The 19,297-nt window shown below is 45.5% G+C and overlaps 1 protein-coding gene across 6 annotated transcripts in view; it reads right to left on the bottom strand.

Annotated features, from left to right (window-relative positions):
* Positions 1–1,318: 1,318 nt before the first annotated feature.
* Positions 1,319–19,297, bottom strand: part of PTPN3 (protein tyrosine phosphatase non-receptor type 3) — a 124,972-nt gene continuing 106,993 nt past the window's right edge. For all 6 annotated transcript variants that reach the window (XM_017498546.2, XM_017498549.2, XM_017498550.2 and 3 more), the window contains 7 exons: positions 15,592–15,682; positions 15,259–15,320; positions 13,511–13,657; positions 7,551–7,679; positions 6,508–6,653; positions 5,875–6,010; positions 1,319–5,244 (listed from right to left, as the gene is read on the bottom strand). In XM_017498546.2, coding sequence (XP_017354035.1) covers positions 5,167–5,244; positions 5,875–6,010; positions 6,508–6,653; positions 7,551–7,679; positions 13,511–13,657; positions 15,259–15,320; positions 15,592–15,682 — 789 coding nt within the window. In that variant the 3' untranslated portion in view covers positions 1,319–5,166. The remainder of the gene's footprint in view (positions 5,245–5,874; positions 6,011–6,507; positions 6,654–7,550; positions 7,680–13,510; positions 13,658–15,258; positions 15,321–15,591; positions 15,683–19,297) is intronic.

Raw genomic sequence — 19,297 nt, 5'->3', positions numbered from 1 at the left:
AAAAAAAAAAAAAAAAAAAAGAAAGTAACCTTGGGGACTCCCCCAAACTGCCCAAGGAGTAAGCAGGCTATAGAAGCTGTGGTGGGCCAGATGCAGTGGCTCATGCCTATAATCCCAGCACACTGGGAATGCCAATATGGGAGGACCACTTGAGCCCAGGAGTTTGAGACCATCCTGGAAAACATAGCAAGATCCCGTCTCCATAAAAAATTTTCAAAAATTAGCTGGGTGTGGTGGCACATGTCTGTAGTCTCGGCTACTAGGGAGGCTGAGGTGGGAGGATTGCTTGAGTCTGGGAAATCAAGGCTGCAGTGGGCTATGATTGTGCCACTACACTCCAGCCTGGGCAACAGAGCAGACTCTGTCAGAAAAGAAAGGCAGCCAAAGGGTTGAGCTATGGCAGAGAACACTCATTGTCTCTCAAGCCTATTCTTTTGTTTCTGAGACAGAAGCCCTTAATTTGTTAGGTACATGGTTTCCTGGAGTAAAATTGACCTTTGACTCTTTTCCTTGCAGTAGGCATGGACCTGTGATGAAGTTCTGATCAACAGGATGTACCATATCCAGGTGGCGCCCCCTCCAGGGAGGGGTCATGCTTTCCCCCTGCCCCTGCCTCCCTCCTGCTAGCCGCAATGTGAAGTGAGCTGCAGATTGAGGATGGCCGAGGAATGTGGGGCCCCAGTGACCATGGAGACACGCTGGCACCCCTGCAGGACAAAAGGTGAACTTGTACTACGTGAAAGCTACTCTTGTCAGGATGGTGGAACCTAACTGGCATCTAGAATCTGCCACACCAGGTGATATGGTTTGGCTGTGTCCCCACCCAAATCTCACCTTGAATCGTAATAATCCCCAAGTGTCAAGGGCAGGGCCAGGTGGAGATAATTGAATCATGGGCGTGGTTCCCCCCACACTGTCCTCGTGGTGGTGAATATGTCTCAGGAGATCTGATGGCCTTATAAATGGGAGATCCCCTGCATGAGCTCTCTTGCCTGCCACCATGTAAGATGTGGCTTTGCTTCTCATTTGCCTTCCACCAGGATTGTGAGGCTTCCCCAGCCCTGTGGAATTGCAAGTCCATTAACCCTCTTTCTTTCATAAATTACCCAGTCTCAGGTATGTCTTTATTAGCAGCATGAGAATGGACTAATACACCAGGTCAAGGCCAAGATGGGAGTTCATGCTCCTGACCAGAGGGAAGGCGGAGATGAGCAGAGGGCACTCTCCTCCAGGAGTTCATTTAAAAATGAAAGGAAAAAGCAAATACAAGAAAATATTTGCAGAAATCTATTAGAATAAAATATCAGCGGACAATAACAGTGTTGCATAGCTTGAACATTTTTATATTGATCAAATTGTTTTTCAGTAGAATCACTGATAGAACAGGTCAGAATGAAAAACATTCCAAATATACAGAAAACAGATTGCTGCTCAATTATGAACCTTTTCCAAATAGCTTCACACAAATCCTTTGGTTGCTCCAAACAGAATGGGAGCTATGAGGATGGTGGCCCAGCCAGGCCGTCAGACTCCCAAGCATTTTGTCCCCGGTCTGAGGTCACAGAATCTTTGCCATTTTTACCGAGACTGCTCTCAGCTGAAGATGACAGGCAAGAACCAGAGGGCGGCCATCCTTGTCTATGCATTTAACAGCACCAAAGTCTGAGGGACAACCACCTGGTGACAAGTCGCAGAAATGTGACACATCTCTGTAGGAGCCATAAAACTTTGGTTTAGGATTAATTTTGATTCTCTGGTATATTAGGCTCCCAGAATGGCAAATCTTGACTTCACCTCATTCAGCCCAACCTTCCCTTTTTACATATAAGAAAACTGAGGGTTGAGGGCAGTGTATCTTGCCTAAGTCCAGGTCTAGACCCAAACCCTGCCTCTCACAATCTTTCCCTATTTCTGTTGCCTCTTTGTTGCCTCTGGAGGATGATGAGGCCTTTTTTGCTTGCCCTCAAATGATCATTTCTGGGGGACCAAAGAAAAAAAGATCAAGTAGCAGCAACATAGCAGCAGTGGTATCCACACTAATCTAAAGGCGTATTTAAATATGAATTACTGTGGCAGGAAACGAAAGACCAGTACAAGTGTCTGATATGACCACTGCCCCCTCAACCAAACTGAGTTGCATCTTTTCTTCTGGAAAGTCAAAACACCAAGTGCAGGTTCTAGAAGGTGACACCAGCAGGGATCTGTCATCTTGATTAAATTGGCACATCAACGTGGAGCCTCATTAGATCTTCTAGAAAGTGCCAGAATGTAGGATGTAAATGTCTTCTCCATTCATATCCAGCCAAATTTCCCAGGCAAAATATTTATCCTGATTCTGATGCAGTTCTTCACTTAGGACTAAAAAGAAGGCTTACGTATGATTGCTTAAGTGTATAAGGTAGTGATACAGGAATTGGAGCTACGGATTTTAATTGGTAATGTCTACATAATTTACTTGTATCTTTTGCTCTTTTAGATAACTGTCTTGTCTTGTTATTCCCGGTATTTCCTAGATTTTGTTCCTGGTGACTTCTGGTGAATCAGAACCGCTGGCCTGCCCAGTGGCAGAAAACACTGCCTGCAACCTCCTGGTAAGCTTTTCAAAAACGTATGTGACCATAACGGCAACATTTCTGCAACCGTAATAAACAATTTGTTTTGGAGAAAAACAATAAAACACCCATCTCCAAAGACATTCAGACTACTTTGCAAACATTTTGCACACAGGGTGATGACACATTTTTATCAAAACGGCAATGATTTGCTAAATATCGTAATGGCATTGAAATTTATGCCAGCACTCCCGCCACCCCCTCTTTCTTGGAGCTTTGCTGAATTTTTCTGAGTCCAAATTATTTTGTGCTCTTGTTCTCTCTCTTCTAGAAGAACATTTTCCATTTTCCTCTCATAAAAACCCAGTTAGGCTGGGTGCAGTGGCTCAGGCCTATAATCTCAACACTTTGGGAGGCTGCGGTGGGAAGATCACTTGAGGCCAGGAATTAGAGACCAGCTCAAGCAACACATCAAGATCCTATCTGTACAAAAAAGAAAAAATGAGCCAGGCGAGGTGACACGCACCTGCAGGCCCAGCTACTCAGGAGGCTGAGGTGCAAGGATTGCGTGAGCCCAGGAATTTGAGGCTGCAGTGAACTATGATCATGTCACTGTACTCCAGCTTGGGTGACAGTGAGACCCTGTCTCTAGAAAGAGAAACAAAAATCCAGTGGATTCTACTTTTGACTGTTGTGTTTTTGGGCTAATCACTGCTAACTAAACTTTTCTAAGTAACTCATCCACAGCAGTGGCTGTTGATATTCCAGCTGATGAAGTCACATGAATAGCATGATCTTATTCAATCCTCATGTTCAATCTAAAGTCCTACATATTGCATTTATTTTACAGATAATGAAAGAGAGGTAGAGCTTCTAAGTGAGCAGGCCCCCAAGTAGTTAGTGCTGAGTGGGAACAGGAACTGAATCTCCTGCCCCTCAGCTGCAAATTTTCTGGTGGTTTCTTGTTTTACAGTATGCGGTTATGGTACTGTTATGGTGTGACATCTCCCTCCCACCCCTGCCACTTAGCAGTAAAATATCCATGTAGAAAAGACGGAGAGCATGCAAGTAAATACGCTAGCTCTGGAAATGAAGAAACTTTAGGGTCCTCCCACCCCCTTATATAGGTCTTTATCCATCTTGCCACCAGCAAACTATTCAATTGGCACCGAATTTGCTGAATATCAAAATGGCTTCATTTCTGTGCATGATAACAGGGAAACATCTTTTCCATAAATACCATTAAGAACCTGGCTTAACTCTCTCTTCTGAGTACATAAAAACCACTGTTTAAAAATACCACATTAAATGTTTATGCCATTTATTTTCCTTAAATAATAATTTGCTACAATCCTGTCACAAATTTTAAAAAATTTAACACAGTATTCACAAAGGCAGAATTCTTTAGGACGATCAAAGTGATGGTCTTAGAATAAATTAACATCAGATTGTATTTATATTCAGATAGTCTGATCCTCTCCTTTGAAATGCAATGGAGACCATTGTAACTGGGGGTGAATGCACACATTTGTTCTTCTATACAGAGACTCATTCTTTATGTATACTCAACGGTAATTTGAATCGTTAGAAATCCTGAGAAACACTCACCCCTGGGCACGCACACGTACACACCCCCACGGCCAACCCTCCAGAAGCTCGGTTTCCCATGGTTCAATTACTAGAAGCTCTTTTCTCGAAGGCCAAACATTTGGAATATTTAGATGACATTGTCCCATCTCCCCTTGGAAAAATCATAAAGTTTCAAGTGTAGGAACTTGAAGTAGCAGCAATACATGTAGGAGATTCAGTAGTCAGTGATTCCAGTCCTAGGTGCTGAGTGTGCAGTTGGAGGCAAGCAGAGACAAGAGACACACCTGCTTCTACAACTAAGCCACGAGATGACCAGAACACACTGAGGGTCCCAGTTCTCAGAGCCTCAGCTGAAAACTCACCTGAATGCACATTATGAATCCAGGTCAGGCACCAAGAGGAAACCTGAAGGGGGATACGATTCTCAGAAACATGAGTATCAGAAGTTGCCGGGAGATGGAACAAAGGGAGAGGGGGCAGAGAGGTGCTGCTCAGCCTTCAGCCTGACCCCCAGCACCCTGCCATTTAGTACGTTCATCAGGGTTTTCTTAGCATCAGTGCAGGTGAACCTGGGTGGTTCCAGCTCCACCTAGAAGCACAGAAAGCTCAGCCCTTACAGTCTGATACACAGAAACAAAACATCCAAACGACCCGAGATAACTACACCATCTTGTTGCTAGGAGGTCAACAGCTCTGCGGTGTCCTGTCTCAACTGCTCCAGGATGCCAACAGGGGTGTGTGTGTGATGTTAGGTAAGAAGGCATTAGGACAGGCCCCAAACTGAGATCCCTTTTGTATCTTTCCATAGAAATACAGGCCTAAATGATGCCATAAATGCATGCTTATCTACACCAGTTCCTATGTACACAATGTCTTTTCTACAGAAAGTTAAAGTGCCTGGGTTCAGAGGTGCCCATTCCTTTCCCAAAGCTACTGGTTCCTCTTGCTGCTTCCAGAGAGGAGGTCTGTCCTCTCTCAAGGAGGATGGCCTTGGGAAAGAGGAATGGACGTTTTCACAGTTGTCTTAACTCGGATCCAGCATCTGGACTAAGCCTTCTTCATACACACGAAGAATCGCTTCACACACGAACTTGTATTGGCTCTGGAAAAGAAAACAAAGCTGTCAGGTCCCGTAGCTTCAGGAAATGCTGCCCCCCACCCTGTACCGGTGGGTCTTTTGCAGCATTTGTAAATACTTCCTGAGCACCAACTCCCCCATTTGTGGGGAGCCTTAATCATGCTCTTTCTATACCGCTTCACTGCCCCGCTTGGAGTTCCAGGGGAAATCCCCAAGAATTCCTCTTGAGGACAAGAGGATGTGGCACATGACCCTACTTTGAGCTCTGTTCCACCCGTGGAGGACCATGCAGGTACTCAGGGACCACATGGGTGGGACAGAGCTCAAAGTAGGGTCATATGAAACATGTACAGAGCCAAAAGGAGTACCCCGGTCTAGGTGGGAGGGTGATGGAGAAACGATGGTTCAATGATACAGAATCCAACCAGGGCTCCTCCCTGACAGACAAGCTGGCAGGACATAAACCACAGAGGCAGCAGAACTCAGAGGTGAGATGGGTGTGGGCTGTCGCCACGGACAAGCTCTGAGAACTGGGGCAAGCGGTTCAGTCCCCCCGAGCTGCAGTCTCTTAACTGACAAAGCCCTTCTCTTAGGCCTGCCTGGTGTAAGTGCTTGGAAAGTGCCAGCCTTCGTTATTACTGGATTTCTACTCACTGATGTCTGCACCATCATGGCACGCTGGTCTCGCATTTTTCGGACAATATCCAGGGGGTAAACGGGCAGGTTCCTCTCAGTTAGGCACATGGCTGTTTCCATAGTGACCAACACACCGGTTCGACCTATTCCAGCACTGGAGAGGGGAGAAGAGACAGACTTGGGATTTGTCTGAGTAGCCTTTCTGCACGGCGCAGTGTTGACTCAGAAGGGGCTTTCCTCTCCTGGCCTTGGGGAAGACAAAACTAGCACTCAGGGTGTGCTCTCAAACAGGCTGAGACAGCCTATCCTCACACAGCCGAGGCTGGGGGCTCACAGCCAGTGGAGAGAGAGCCAGTGTTAAGTGCCAAGTCCCCTCCCTTTCTCACTCATATCTATGACGAAGGTCAGCTGACAGAGGACAGGAGAAAGGGTGTGCGGGGGATTTTGTCAGCTCTGCGCTGCATTCACAAGTTTAGGATTTCACAAAATTCCAAATCACTTTTGAAATAGTGAAGAACTACAGTCAATAGAAGTCTGTAAGAGCACACTACTTTGTGGGATATAGGGTGGGTTTGGTGCCTGCCAATTCTCTCCAGGCCTTTCCCAACAGGCAAAAGTATCCTAAACCTAACAAAACAACAGGGGCCGTACCTGCAGTGAACCAAGACGGGCTCATTGTCCACTCTCAGGGACCTCACATAGTTTACAAATTCCAGAAAGTCGGAGGAGTCATCGGGCACACCGTGGTCAGGCCACGCAACGTACTGGAGATGTGTCACTGTGTGCTCTTCGCCGGTCTGTGGGAGATGCAGTGGCCTTGGTAAGCCCACCCAGCCCCAACCCAGGCACCAGGGGTCCCCGTCTCCTGATGCTATCTCCCCTGGTGCGCAGCCCTACTGTGGCCCCTGCCAATTCCTTCCCTGCTTCCCCAAAGATCTCCATCCCCTCAGGCTCAGCCGCAGCCTGTCCTGCAGGGCTGCCTTCCTTGATCGCTCTGCCCAGTGATTTCCTCCATGTCTCCTATGGTACTTGCTATTAGGGGCCACACATGCTAACAATCTTTAACTGTGGCAAAATATACATAACACGAGGCACCGTAACCACATTTAAATGTCCAGTTCTGTGGCATTAAGAATAGTTGCAATTTTGTACAGCCATCACCACTATCTATTTCTAGAACTTTAAAAATCCCACAAACATAAACCCTGCACCCATTATGCCATATGGCATAATGTCCACATATCTCCTTTCTCCTTCTTCCCCAGGCCCCTGGCAACCGCTGTTCTACTTTCTGTCTCTATGAATTGGATGACTCTAGGCACTTCACAGAAGTAGAATCCTACAGTATTTGTCTATGTCTGGCTTATTTCACTTAGTATAATATGCTCAAGATTCCCCTGTCGTAGCAGGGGTCAGAATCTCTTCCTTTTTTAAAGCTGAATCATATTCCATTATACGGACAGACTGCGTGCTGTTTATCCTTTCCTCCATTGATGGACACTGGGCTGCTTGCGCCTCTTGTGACTAGGGCCACTACGAACTCTGGGTCCCGCCTCTTTGATGGGCAGTCTTGTGTGCCGACATGCTTGCCAGGTGGAAACAGAGAGCACACCCAGAAGCGGGACCACCTGGGATGACAGTGGCCACTGACTCAGCACCTGCCCCTCCGCTGTGCCCCTCCGGCTGTGGCTCACCTGGGTGTTTGTGACCAGCATTTCTCGGGACACATAGGCAATGGTGCAGTCCTCTGACTGACACTGGATGTGAAAGCTGCCATGGTCCATGACGTCGGGGGGATCCGGCCAGTACTGGTGACATTTGGTCTGTAAGAAACCACTAAGAGTGAATAAGCCCCCTCTGCGGGGTGTCCGTGCAAGTAGTTAACCCTGGACAGGCGGATGGGTTAGGCAAACTCTCATGCACACCCAAGAGAGCTGATGGAAGAAAACAAACTCCGCCAAGTCCGATCAGCTGTCTGTGTTCTTAGGGTGGGGTGCGGGCAGCCTGCCAGGGGCCCGGCCACAGGTCTCTGCTCAACCCCGGGCTGCAGCCTGGAGGAGGAGGATGAGAGACTCAGCGTCTTCATCACCAGGGGCCATTTGCAGGAAGAGCAGCAGGACCTTGGCCTGTGAGCAACCTCCCTGCCTTCCCCCAGTCCCTGAGGCCCATCCTCCTGTACTTCACCATCCTCCCCACCATTTTGAGGAGGCGTCTCTGGGCACAGCAGTTAAGGGCACACATCTGGTGTCACGCACAACTCCGCCGGGATCCTCTCCTCCCCCATTTGTCAGCCAGATGATGTTGAACCGGTTGCTTAACCTCTCTGATTTTCACATTTTCCACCAAAAAGATGGAGATAGCTCCTGCCTCAGAACTGGTGAGGCGGCCGGAGGTGGTGTGCAGTGCTTAGCCACTATGGGGGGGGCAGGCCAGGGGTGGCCATGACTTCTGCTGCTGTCATGGGTTACACACCAGCTTGAGTAAGAGTGATTAGAGGTTCCACAAAAACCCAGATTAAGGGATTTCCAAACTGAGATGAATCCTTTCTCACTGGAGCAGCATCTCTGAAGCCCTTGAAGGTTTTCTTAGCTGAAGTCCTAAGGAGGTGATATCCCCACAGCAGACAAGGAACCCACTTAATCCCAACTACTTGGGATTAAGTGACTTGCCCAAGGCCATGGGGCTGCAGATGCAGTCTAGCACTCTTCCTACGGCCCCCAGTGTCTCTCAATATGTCTCTGCTGTCCCCACAGACAGGCTGATCCCATCACTCTCCCCACTTTCTATCCCCTCCTTTCCAAAACCTGCAGCTTGTCCTGTAAGCCATCTGAGCACCTGCCTCTGGCTTCTAAGCAGACTTCAGGGGTAGGCTGTCCATCCCATCATAAATCCTTCTGTCAGTTAAATCCTAACTCATTAAACAAGCATCTTCCCCCAAGCCTATATGTGGTTATACCAACTTAAGTAAAAATTACATTTGTTCATGGTGAGAAAAGTGGCATAACTACAATATACATGTAATTTGTTAGAAAACAGCTTCTCTATTCTTACTTTCAAATGTCACAGTGAATACTTGAAATTAAAGTATGCTGCTGGAAAGCTGGAGTTAAAAATTTACTTGGAAACCTTAAATATGGGTAATTTTGGTTAGTAGCCATGTTGTGACTTTGCTTAGACATGAGGGGGTTAAGGGCTGTAGGGCCCGAGGCAGAGTGGACAGACACAGGCCCTCTCTTGTCCCCTCATCTGCACAGGAAGGATAAATCCCTGCCCTGTAGGTTCCCAGTGGTCCCGCCCACAGGATAAATGCAGGGAAGATATTCTCTGACGTGATCAACCCATGTAAGGCAGAACTACAAATATCTGTACTTCCAGAGAGGCTCCCCTTATTCCACGGTAACTCTGACCAGTACTAGACTCTCTCTCTACCTCTGACCAAATAGAGATTGTAGTTCAATTTGGATCTGAAATCACCGGGGCGGGGGGAGTGGAAACAGCAAGAAGTCTGTGGAGATCGTGAGTTTCAACCCTGGTTAATAAATTCTACTAAACATATTTGGTTAGTGATCTTGGGGAAATTACTTAACTTCTTTGGGCCTCAGTCTCCACATGAATGCTGCTACAGTGAGGGGTGATGATGCTGAAGCGCCGTATCTTTACAACGGCAGATGCTCAGCACTGAATGGTGCCTTTCATGAACATGGCTTTACCTTGGCTTCAAAAAAACCCCATGGGGTAGGTACTATGGTTGTCTCTGTTTTGCATATGAGTAAACTGAGGCTTAGAGAAGGAATCCGTGTGTGTCAGATCACATGGAGAGGAACTGGGGCAGAGCTGGAATTTCACAACAGGCCTGTGCACTCTTAGCCAGGCTGATATACTTTGGAATGACAAGAAAATGCACCTTCCTTGGGCTGTGGTTCCTAGATCCATTTGCTGAGCCAACGAGAGGGACTGATGAAGCCTGACTCAGAGATTGGTTCCCTGTGGAATAGCCTCGTTGCCTAAGTGGACATTTTACCAGGCAGTGTCTTTAAACACTAAATTTAAACAGTGATGTATTCAAAGCTAAGCCTATGAAGCGATGGAAGAAGCGCTTCCAGAGAAGTCACCAATGGACCACAGAGGTCACGGAAGCTGGGAGGCTGGCAACATGCTGCTGGGTGTGAGATTCCGGGCAGATGCTGCCAGAAGAGCTCAGAACGCTCTGTCCTCAGGGATTTGCAGGCCTGAGTGGGGCTTGTTTCTCATTTTCCAGTCCCCGGGTGTGGTTTTGAGAAGAGGCTTCGGGAAGGGAAAGCTGACCAGAGAGATGGCTTCTGAAAGGATGTGTCTTTCTGGACCAGAGGGAACAAGCCACAGGCTGGGTGGAAGAAAAGCCATACACCCCCTGTGAGTCCCACTCTACTCAGTGCATGATATGGGCGAACACAAATGTGACACGCTGACAATTTCATCTCTCAGAGAAAGGGACAAACCTGCTCACCTGGAGTGACTGATTCTCAATCCAGAGGCCCTGGTGGGTGATGATGGGGACGAGATAGGAAGTTTGGGATAAAGGGCTCGGGTCATCTGGTCATCCAAGGGTTTGTAACAGGAAAGGGAGGAAATATGCATGCTGGATTTCAGAAGAACAGGTTCCTAACAATGGGTAACATGGCAATGAAGGAGAAAGTGCGCTATCTCAGGAAGATGGACTAGTTAGGGTTTACTGGGAGTCAGGGGCCAACTTTAGAAGGTTTCATGGTGAAAAGCTTGCTTTCTTGCTCACTTAGTCAATCAACATCCCTGGGGATGCAGAGATGAATTAGGCAGGATGAGGCACTGTCCTCAAGGTGCTCTCAAATCTGGTGTGGGGAATGTGGTAAAAAGGAAAGATAGACAGAGGGAAGGCTCACATAGGAGAGGGAGGCAACATCCCGGAGAGAGAGGACAGGGATCTCAGCATTGAAGGACGAGGGTCTCCATCAGGTTGGCAAGGCAAGGGTGGATCATTCAGGCAGAGAGAATGGGACACACATGGTCAAGAGGTAAAGAGGCAAGGGTATACCCAGGGTGACAGACAGTACGATACACCTGCACAGAAGGTACAAGTCGGTCTCAAGGTGAGACTGCTTGGTGCATGTGAGGAGCCACCAGAGGGTTTGAGCAGAGACCTGGCTGGCCCAGACAACCCTCTGGAAAGGTCTCACTGAAAGCTGTGCCAACAGATGGACCAGACGTGGGGAGGGGGAGCCTCTAGGCCAGGAAGCCGCCAAGGAGGCTGTTGCTGCTCCTGGAAGAGAAATGCAAAAGCTCTGAGAGAAGGCAGGGGTCTTGGGGACAGAGAGGGAGATCAGTGGTGGCAGCCTGTGGTAAGCGGACATGGGAAATGAAGAGAAGGGAGGGGCCAAGACCGATTCCAGGTTCCTGGCTTGGATGACTGGGCAGATGGGTGCCACCGGCCAGAGTGGTGAGCTCATGTGTGACCACCTGGGTGCAGGTATGTAGCTGACAGCTTCAGCTTTGGGCATGTTGTATGTGGGGACACTCGGGTAGATGTGTCCTATCAACAAATGAGCAGGAGGGTCTGGGTTCAGGAGGTGGAAGGAATCGGTGCCTAGATCCATTTGCTGAACCAGCCAGAAGGGCTGACGAAGTCTGACTCAGAGATCGGTTCCCTGTGGAAGAGCCTCGTTGCCTAAGTGCACATTTTACCACACAAGTGTCCTTAACAGATAACAAGAGCAAGTGGGTTTGTAGAGCTTTGTGCTTCCCCAAACCTAATCCTGTCACCTCACACGATCCTCATGGCAACCCAGGGGCGCCTAATGTTGCCCAGAGCAGCAAACCTACCTCCTTGCCCTGAGAGATGAGGAGGGCAGGATCCTGACTCACTACGCCACGTGGAGCACCCAGTATGGGATGGGCAGCCAGTCAAGGGTAGCTCATTCTTAATTCTCAAAACAACCCCAAGAGACAGGCATTACTACCTCCTTTCTAGTGATGAGGAAACTGAGGCTTAGAGCCCTGTGCAAGGCTAAACAGTGAAAAGCGCTGGTGCTAGAACTCAAACTCGTCCTCTGATCCCAAAGCCCCTCCCTCCCTCTGTCAATCAGCGGGGCCAGGAAGAGTACCTGTATTATTCACATACAGACATAAAAAATAGTCTTTCTCTCCAAAAGAAACATCTCTGATGGAAAGTGAGGGAGAATAACTTTTTCAATTGTAAAGTCATGTTTCTAAGAAGAAACCCATGAGACTCAAAGGAGAGCACAAAGAAAAACATTTTGGGTAGGAATTTAAAAAGGGAGAAACGAAATATGTCATGGGGGAGTGTCCCACTGATCGCTGGGGATATGAGGCTTCAAAGGAGGCTCGAGGCTCTCTCTGCACCTGCAGACCTAAGAGCAGTGCAGCTTGGGGGTGCGGACTCCAGCCAGCCTCATACCTGCGGGGAGTCCTACTCCGCTAAAGGCATGGTATGGACTCTGGCCAGCTGCACACCTGCTGGGAGCCCCAATTTACTAAATGCATGATGCAGGAGAAAACAAATGGGAGATGCTGAAAGTTTCATCTGTCAGGGAAAGGGGCAAAGTTGCTGCCTGGAGTAATGGACTCCTAATCTGGAAGAACTGGTGGGTGGTGACGTGGACAGGTTAGGGCCTTCAGAATAAAGGGCTGAGGTTATCCTGTCATCCAAGAGTTTGCAACAGGAGAGGGGGGCAGCATGCACCCTGGATTTCAGAAGAACAGGTTTCTACAAATGGATAAACAGAGGAGGTTAAGTTCCAGGGTCAGGGATAGTGAAGGGAATGCTAGACTTCAGAGGAGACAGGAATCGCTAATGCAGGAAACTGACGAAGCAGCTGGAATGGCTTCAGTAAGAAGGAAAGCACTGGGAAACAAAGAAACCCTCAGAGGCACAAGGAAGACCCCTGATAAGCTCAGGTGCAGAGTGGACATCAATAAAAGAGGGGAGCTGTCAGCAGCACAGAGGTGGCAGGGCAGCAGCCACAGGAGCGGCCAGAGGAAGCTGAGGCCTCCTGGATTGCAGGAAGAGAATTTTCTCCTGAGCTGGAAGAAGCTAAACGAGGGAAAGAAGGGGGCTGCTACACAGGGCAGAACGTCTGTCACCAACCAAACCTAACACAACAGGCCTTTCCTGGGCGGGGTGAGCTCCCTTTTCTCTGAGGAGAAGAATGACCTTCCTGCTGAAAAGGCAGAGCCAACATTACAGGGAAAATTGAAGCCCAGACGGATAAGACAGGGACAGCACTGAGCTGCCTGAACGGATTCTACGGAAAATGGCTGTGATGTAACTTCTACTTTTTACAAAGGCCACTGTGAACCTGGCACACATGTTGCTCTTTCAGGACCAGCATTTGTCCTGGGTGGACAAGGCCATGTCACTGCCAGGGTTCTGGGACACATGAAGAAAGGCTAGGGGAAGTGCCTTCTGGCCTGTTACAATGGATTCAAGCTGGGACTGGGCAGGAGGAGGGCTGAGCTTCCCGTCACTGGGGGTGTGTATTGGTTGCTCTGTAGAGGAGATTTAGGGTCACATACGGGCTGGACCAGGAGATTCTGATGACCCTTCCCAGCACTGAGATTGGCGCTCCACAGAGCACGGTGTGACACTGCACACATGTGAACTGGAAATCAGGCTACTTACCCGCCCTCGCTCTGTGAGAGTCGTCAACATAACAATGAGTGACAGCTTCTGATCCCAGACGACCTGCCAAAACTGTGCACAGGTATGCGGCAGAGGCCCCTGAGCGGCGATGTACCTGTTCACAAGTTTAGCAGCAGGAATTTCCATCTGGCAAGAAATTGGTCAAGTATTAGGCTCTGTTGCTGCCACAAGGTGGACTGGGTTGCTAATTGGCATTGCACCAGAAAATGATCTCTTTATCAATTCAAAGCAAGTAAGAAAAATCGAACAAAGTTTTACTTCTAAAACTCCTTGAAAGACGATCTGACAACACCAGCATTAGATCTTTAAGATAAAAGTGTGTGGTACTCAGTAGGCAAAAATCAGAACTCTATCTGTGTGATGGCAAAAGAGTTTCAATGACTTTCATTGCTCTATCCTGAATAGAATCAATACTAGCGATCTACATTTTTAGCAGTACAGTATATACCATTCCTAGCCCCTACGTCTTTCCCTCTGCAGAGTTTTCTATCAAAATAGAAAACTGTACATTTATTTAAAGTACAGACCCATACAGGTTTACGCCACCAATTCTGGTTGCAGTTTGCTTTCTGCATGGCTTCCAATGCTTGCTTGTATCATAAAGTTGATCAATTTTGATATTAAATGTTGAAATGTTTTGAAATTAGCATTTCAGGTAGAAATAGTCCTGCTCCGTATTTCCTTTTTCCCCTCTGGACTGAGTCCTTTTGATGAAAGAACACTCAGAAGCTGCTGAGCTTTGGGCTGGCACTGGGATTCACTCACTCTCAGGTAGGCAAGGTAAAGGAAGTCTTCTAATTCGTGGTTTGGTTGGTGCTTGGGTAAATGGCTTCCTCAGTCCTGGGATTGCATGAAAAGACTGGTCTTTGTGATGTTGCTGCCCCTAACGTTTCTGATGCTCTGCTTTTAAGATACTGGGAATGTTGAAGTGAGGGTCAATGAATCCATGGATGCTTTGGAACAGGTGGAATCATGGATGAGGCCAATTTTTATTAGGGCATTTCTCGACAATTTATTTCTCGACAATTTGTTCTAACTTGAGAACTTAATCTGAGAAATTATCTGTCTGTTTAGGAGTTGGCAGACCACGTATTGCCTGAAGGCCAAATCTGCCTGCCACCTTGCAAGCTGAGTGGCTTTTAATCTTTTTAAGTGGTTACATTTCAAATGCAAAGCCCACATATCACTATCTGGTTGCCTACAGAAAGTCTGACCCCAGGTTCAGATAGAAGGAATGGAAGTTTAAAGAGGCACTTGCAGAGAGAAAGAAAACAAGTGCTTTTCCCATAACACGTGAAACATTCCACTTTCTTTTTGGGTTATATGTACAGGGAAGGTTTTGTTTTTCTCTTTTTTTTTTTTAAGGCAGGATGACATTAATTACATGGAGAGAAACAGTTACAAACACAATACTGGCAGAAACAAACACCTGAATGGAAGCAGCTCAGTATAGAGGCATGCGGACAACTGAATTAGAAACACAGAACAAGTCTCGTCCCCTCTTCCATGAGCTTTGTGACCTTTCAAATTATTTTAACTCTCCGAACCTTCGTTTCCTCCTCTGTAATATGAGACTATTCTGCCTTCCCTCCCATGGCTGCTGTGGTGCTGAAATGCCGCGGTGAACAGGAAAGCACTCTGTCAACTGCAAAGCCCCACACAGGCCCTCATCATCATCGTTACAGTGGTGAATGTGCTCTTTAGCATCATCCAGATTCCTAACTTACATTCACGTAACTTGCATTGATATAATCTTCATTTCCCTGCAATAATACCCGGGTGGTGTCATCTGCAGGGAAGAGAAAAAATTACCGATTATTCCGAGCATGATTTTTATCATACCAAGTAAACCAGAGTTCAGTTCCCAGCCCCATCTGCAGCTCTGCCTCATTAGCATAAACACTATTCCCCAACTGTTCAGAGTCTGAAATGGCTGCAGTAAAGACGGTGGTGTTTACAGACACACTGAAAATCGTTCCAGAATACCAGACAATCTGTTTTAAAAAGGGAAACATTATCTCAGTGGAGGGGGGAAGGAGGCATTCATGCTGGATACTCACAAGGCAGCACATCTTTATATCGGTTTTTGTCCAAATTTTGAGGCAGCTTTGCAAACGTGATGGCCAAACCTGGCTTTTTTCTATAGAGTTGCTATGTGAGAAATAGAGAAAAAAGAAAGCATTGCAAAAATCAGATGAAAAAAGTGTGAAAACATACTTTATCATTCACAGCACCAAAATCTTAACATTTTAAAGTGATTATGTGTTATATAGTAAAAGATAATCTTCCCAATGAGAAATTCTACAGTTCCATGAGAAACTGACTAAACGCTTTCATAGTTTTTATTTTATTTATTTATTTATTTATTTTTAAATTTGAAAAAATGCCACAGGAAGGGACTGGTTCTCAGGTAATGGAGCATGGTTAAGTGAAACCCTGTCTTCAAGACAACTATTTGACAAGAGCTGTAAGCAAGAGGTGGGGGGAAGAATTCGGACTCAAAATTAAACGGAAATCATCTAAATTAGTCTCGAACCATTTCCCTCCAATTCAACGCTGTGAACCACACCCTTTAAGAACAAAAGCACTTCATTCATCATTGCAGAAGTCTGTTTCTACAGGAAAAACGTTTATCCCAATATATAGTAAACTTCATTTACAGAGGTACTTTCCTACAAATGTAATCACTACTGAAAATCTCAAATAACAAAATCTTTGCAAACGTAAAGTCACATATTAGACATGTCTGTATGGTGCCTGACATGATTTTCACAACAGCCCTGTAAGAGGTATTAACTGTATTCTTACTTTGCAAGTTCAATGCTTTGCCCAAGATCACAAACAAGAACTCGGATCTGACTCCAAAGCTTATGTTTTCTTTTCTGTATGACTGTTTCTCCTTTTAATCCCTTTCTACCAGTGATTTTTATTAACTCTATGGGAGGTTAAAAACAGTTTTTTCAGTGTTGGAAGTGATTTTTGTGTGTATATGTGTGGAAGATTTGGGAAATTCAGCTAATATAAAGAAAAATATTATCAGTAATTTCACAACCTTGAGATAAGCTTTTCATATATTTTCTCCAGCTTATTTTTTTCTGTGCCTACATGCACACAAATGAACAGAAGTATATATACACAAACATATAATACATTTATATACTGTGTTTTTAAAAGCAAAAAATGAGACTCAATAACATATTGCCACATTTTTTTTTTCTTTCTGAGACAAGATCTCTGTTGCCCAGGCTGGAGTGCAGTGGCATGATCTCGGCTCACTGCAATCTTCGCCTCCCAGGTTCAAGAGATTCTTGTGCCTCAGCCTTCAGAGTAGCGGGGACTACAGGTGCGTATCACCATGCCTGGCTAATTTTTGTATTTTTAGTAGAGACAGGGTTTCCTCATGTTGGCCAGGCTGGTCTCAAACTCCTGACCTCAAGTGATCCACCTGCCTAGGCCTTCCAAAGTGCAGGGATTACAAAGTGTAAGCCACCGTGTCCGGCCATATTGGCACTTCCTTATGCCATGTGTTCTATGCAACCTAAGTGTCCTAAAAGAAGATAAGTATTACTTAGAAAAAGTTTCAAAGTCAAGAAATTTGGAAAATAGTTATTTTATGTTCTATGAATCTCTAATAAGATAAGTCCTGCAATGCATCATGCAAATATTTAATTACGATCAGCTAAGCATTTCTCAAGCTAATCTGGCCGTGGAAAATCTCAGCATCTAATGGAGTATTCTGGGAAATAATGATCCTAATTTTCAAGCTGCTTTCTCCACTTATTATATAGTATCTATTTCCCATGTCATTATTTTTTACACATATGATCTTTAATGGCTCAATAATCTAGTTTACTATAATGTATTTTAACTTTTATCCTACTTTTTCATTAGGCTGTTTTCAAATTTTTTTACTCATAAACTTCTAAGAAGAGAATTAAAGAATATATTTAAGGGTTTTTTTTTGTTTTTAGATGGAGTTTCACTCTTTTGCCCAGGCTGGAGTGCAGTAGTGAGATATTGGCTCACTGCAACCTCAGCCTCCCAGGTTCAAGCAATTCTTCTGCCTCAGTGTCCTGAGTAGCTGGGATTATAGGCGCCCACCACCACGCCTGGCTAATTTTTGTATTTTTAGTAGAGACAGTGTTTCGCCATGTCGGCCAGGCTTGTCTCAAACTCCTGACCTCAGGTGATCCACCCGCCTCGGCCTCTGAAAGTGCTAGGATTTCTAAGAGTTTTGATACATATAACCAAGTTGCCCTACAGGGACGTATGATAAATTCACTAAATTGTGGCCCAGCCTTGATAAAGATGTGTTTGCAGTTTCAGTAGGGAGGGTAAAAGGATTTCTCCTTCTATATTTTTGCAAACTGTATTGTTTTGTAAACTGGCTTCTGTTAGTCTGTTTTTTGCTTTTACTAAATAAACAAATTGCACAGAACTCCCCAGCAGAGAATTAATGTGGAGAATTTGGGTCATGATAATGGTCCCCTATCTTATACATTTGCCAAATGTCTAGAATTTCCAAACACTCCAAGAGCTCGGCTACTCACCACCTTTACAGTTTCAGTTCATAACCATCAAGTAGCTGAACGACTTCTTAAATCTCTGCAGTCTTTAATAAACTCTATGAGTTCATTTTAGGAATAAACTAATCGTTTATTGGAGGTTTTGGGTTGACTCTGGCAAAGGCGGCATCTGAGTTAAATTTACCTAGATGGCATTTTAGTTCTCACTAAGTGAATGTAATCAACAATTAAGTGAATATACAATTAAGTGAACATAGTAAAGCTAACTTGGTGTGAAAAAGAGATTTTTTTTTTCAAACAACAAAAGTGTAAATATAATCAACTTGAGATGGTCAAGCAGAAAAGCACAGTTATAGAAAAAGGCTTTAATTACCATTAAGACTTTAAATGTAACTCAGCAGTAATGATCTGTTGACAAATTTGTAAAGTACTAAGATAAATCATATATTAAAAAGTACTCTGGCAGTGTTTACATTTGTTTTTTGAGACAGTTTCACTCTGTCTTCCAGGCTAGACTGCAGTGGTGTGATCTCAACTCATCGCAACCTCTCCCACCAAGGCTCAAGCGACTCTCATGTGTTAGCCTCCTGAACAGTTGGGAGTATGGTCACGTGCCACCACATCTGGCTAATTTCTGTATTTTTGGTAGAGACAGAGCCTCGCCATGTTGGCCAGGCTGGTCTCAAACTCCTGACCTCAAGTGATTCACCTGCCTTGGCCTCCCTATGTGCTGGGATTATAGGCATGAGCCACCATGCTCGGCCAGGCAGTGTTTAAAAATTTTTAAATGTGCACACTCTGGACTTTATTCAACAGAAATACATAAAGATACATGTCACGGAAGTTTATCTGCAACAAAATATTTATTCTCAGAAAACCAGACACAGCCTGGATAGTCCCCAAAGGGGAAGAAATGTTGACTTAAATGATAGTACAGTCTTACAGAAAATTCTGTGCAAGTAATAAAAAGGATATGACAGGTGGAAAGTACAGATTTCGAAGGATATCTATTCATGGACTTTTAAGTGAAAAATACAAGGTATTGAATAATTTATACAGTGAGGATCATATAATAGCAACACAGTGTATATCACATTTAAACACACAATCTTGCATGTGTATATGCATGTGTATACAATGTATCTGCATGAGCACTGAAACACGTATGGAAGGATACATACAAAATTGTGGTTTGCAAATTATAACAAAGAGGAAGAAACTGAAGGGGATAGGGGTCAGG

The sequence above is a fragment of the Cebus imitator genome, unplaced genomic scaffold (assembly GCF_001604975.1).
Source record: "Cebus imitator isolate Cc_AM_T3 unplaced genomic scaffold, Cebus_imitator-1.0 Scaffold244, whole genome shotgun sequence".
Taxonomy (NCBI): Eukaryota; Metazoa; Chordata; class Mammalia; order Primates; family Cebidae; genus Cebus; species Cebus imitator.
Note: the sequence above shows the minus strand (reverse complement) of the source record. Positions and strands in the feature narration are given on the sequence as shown.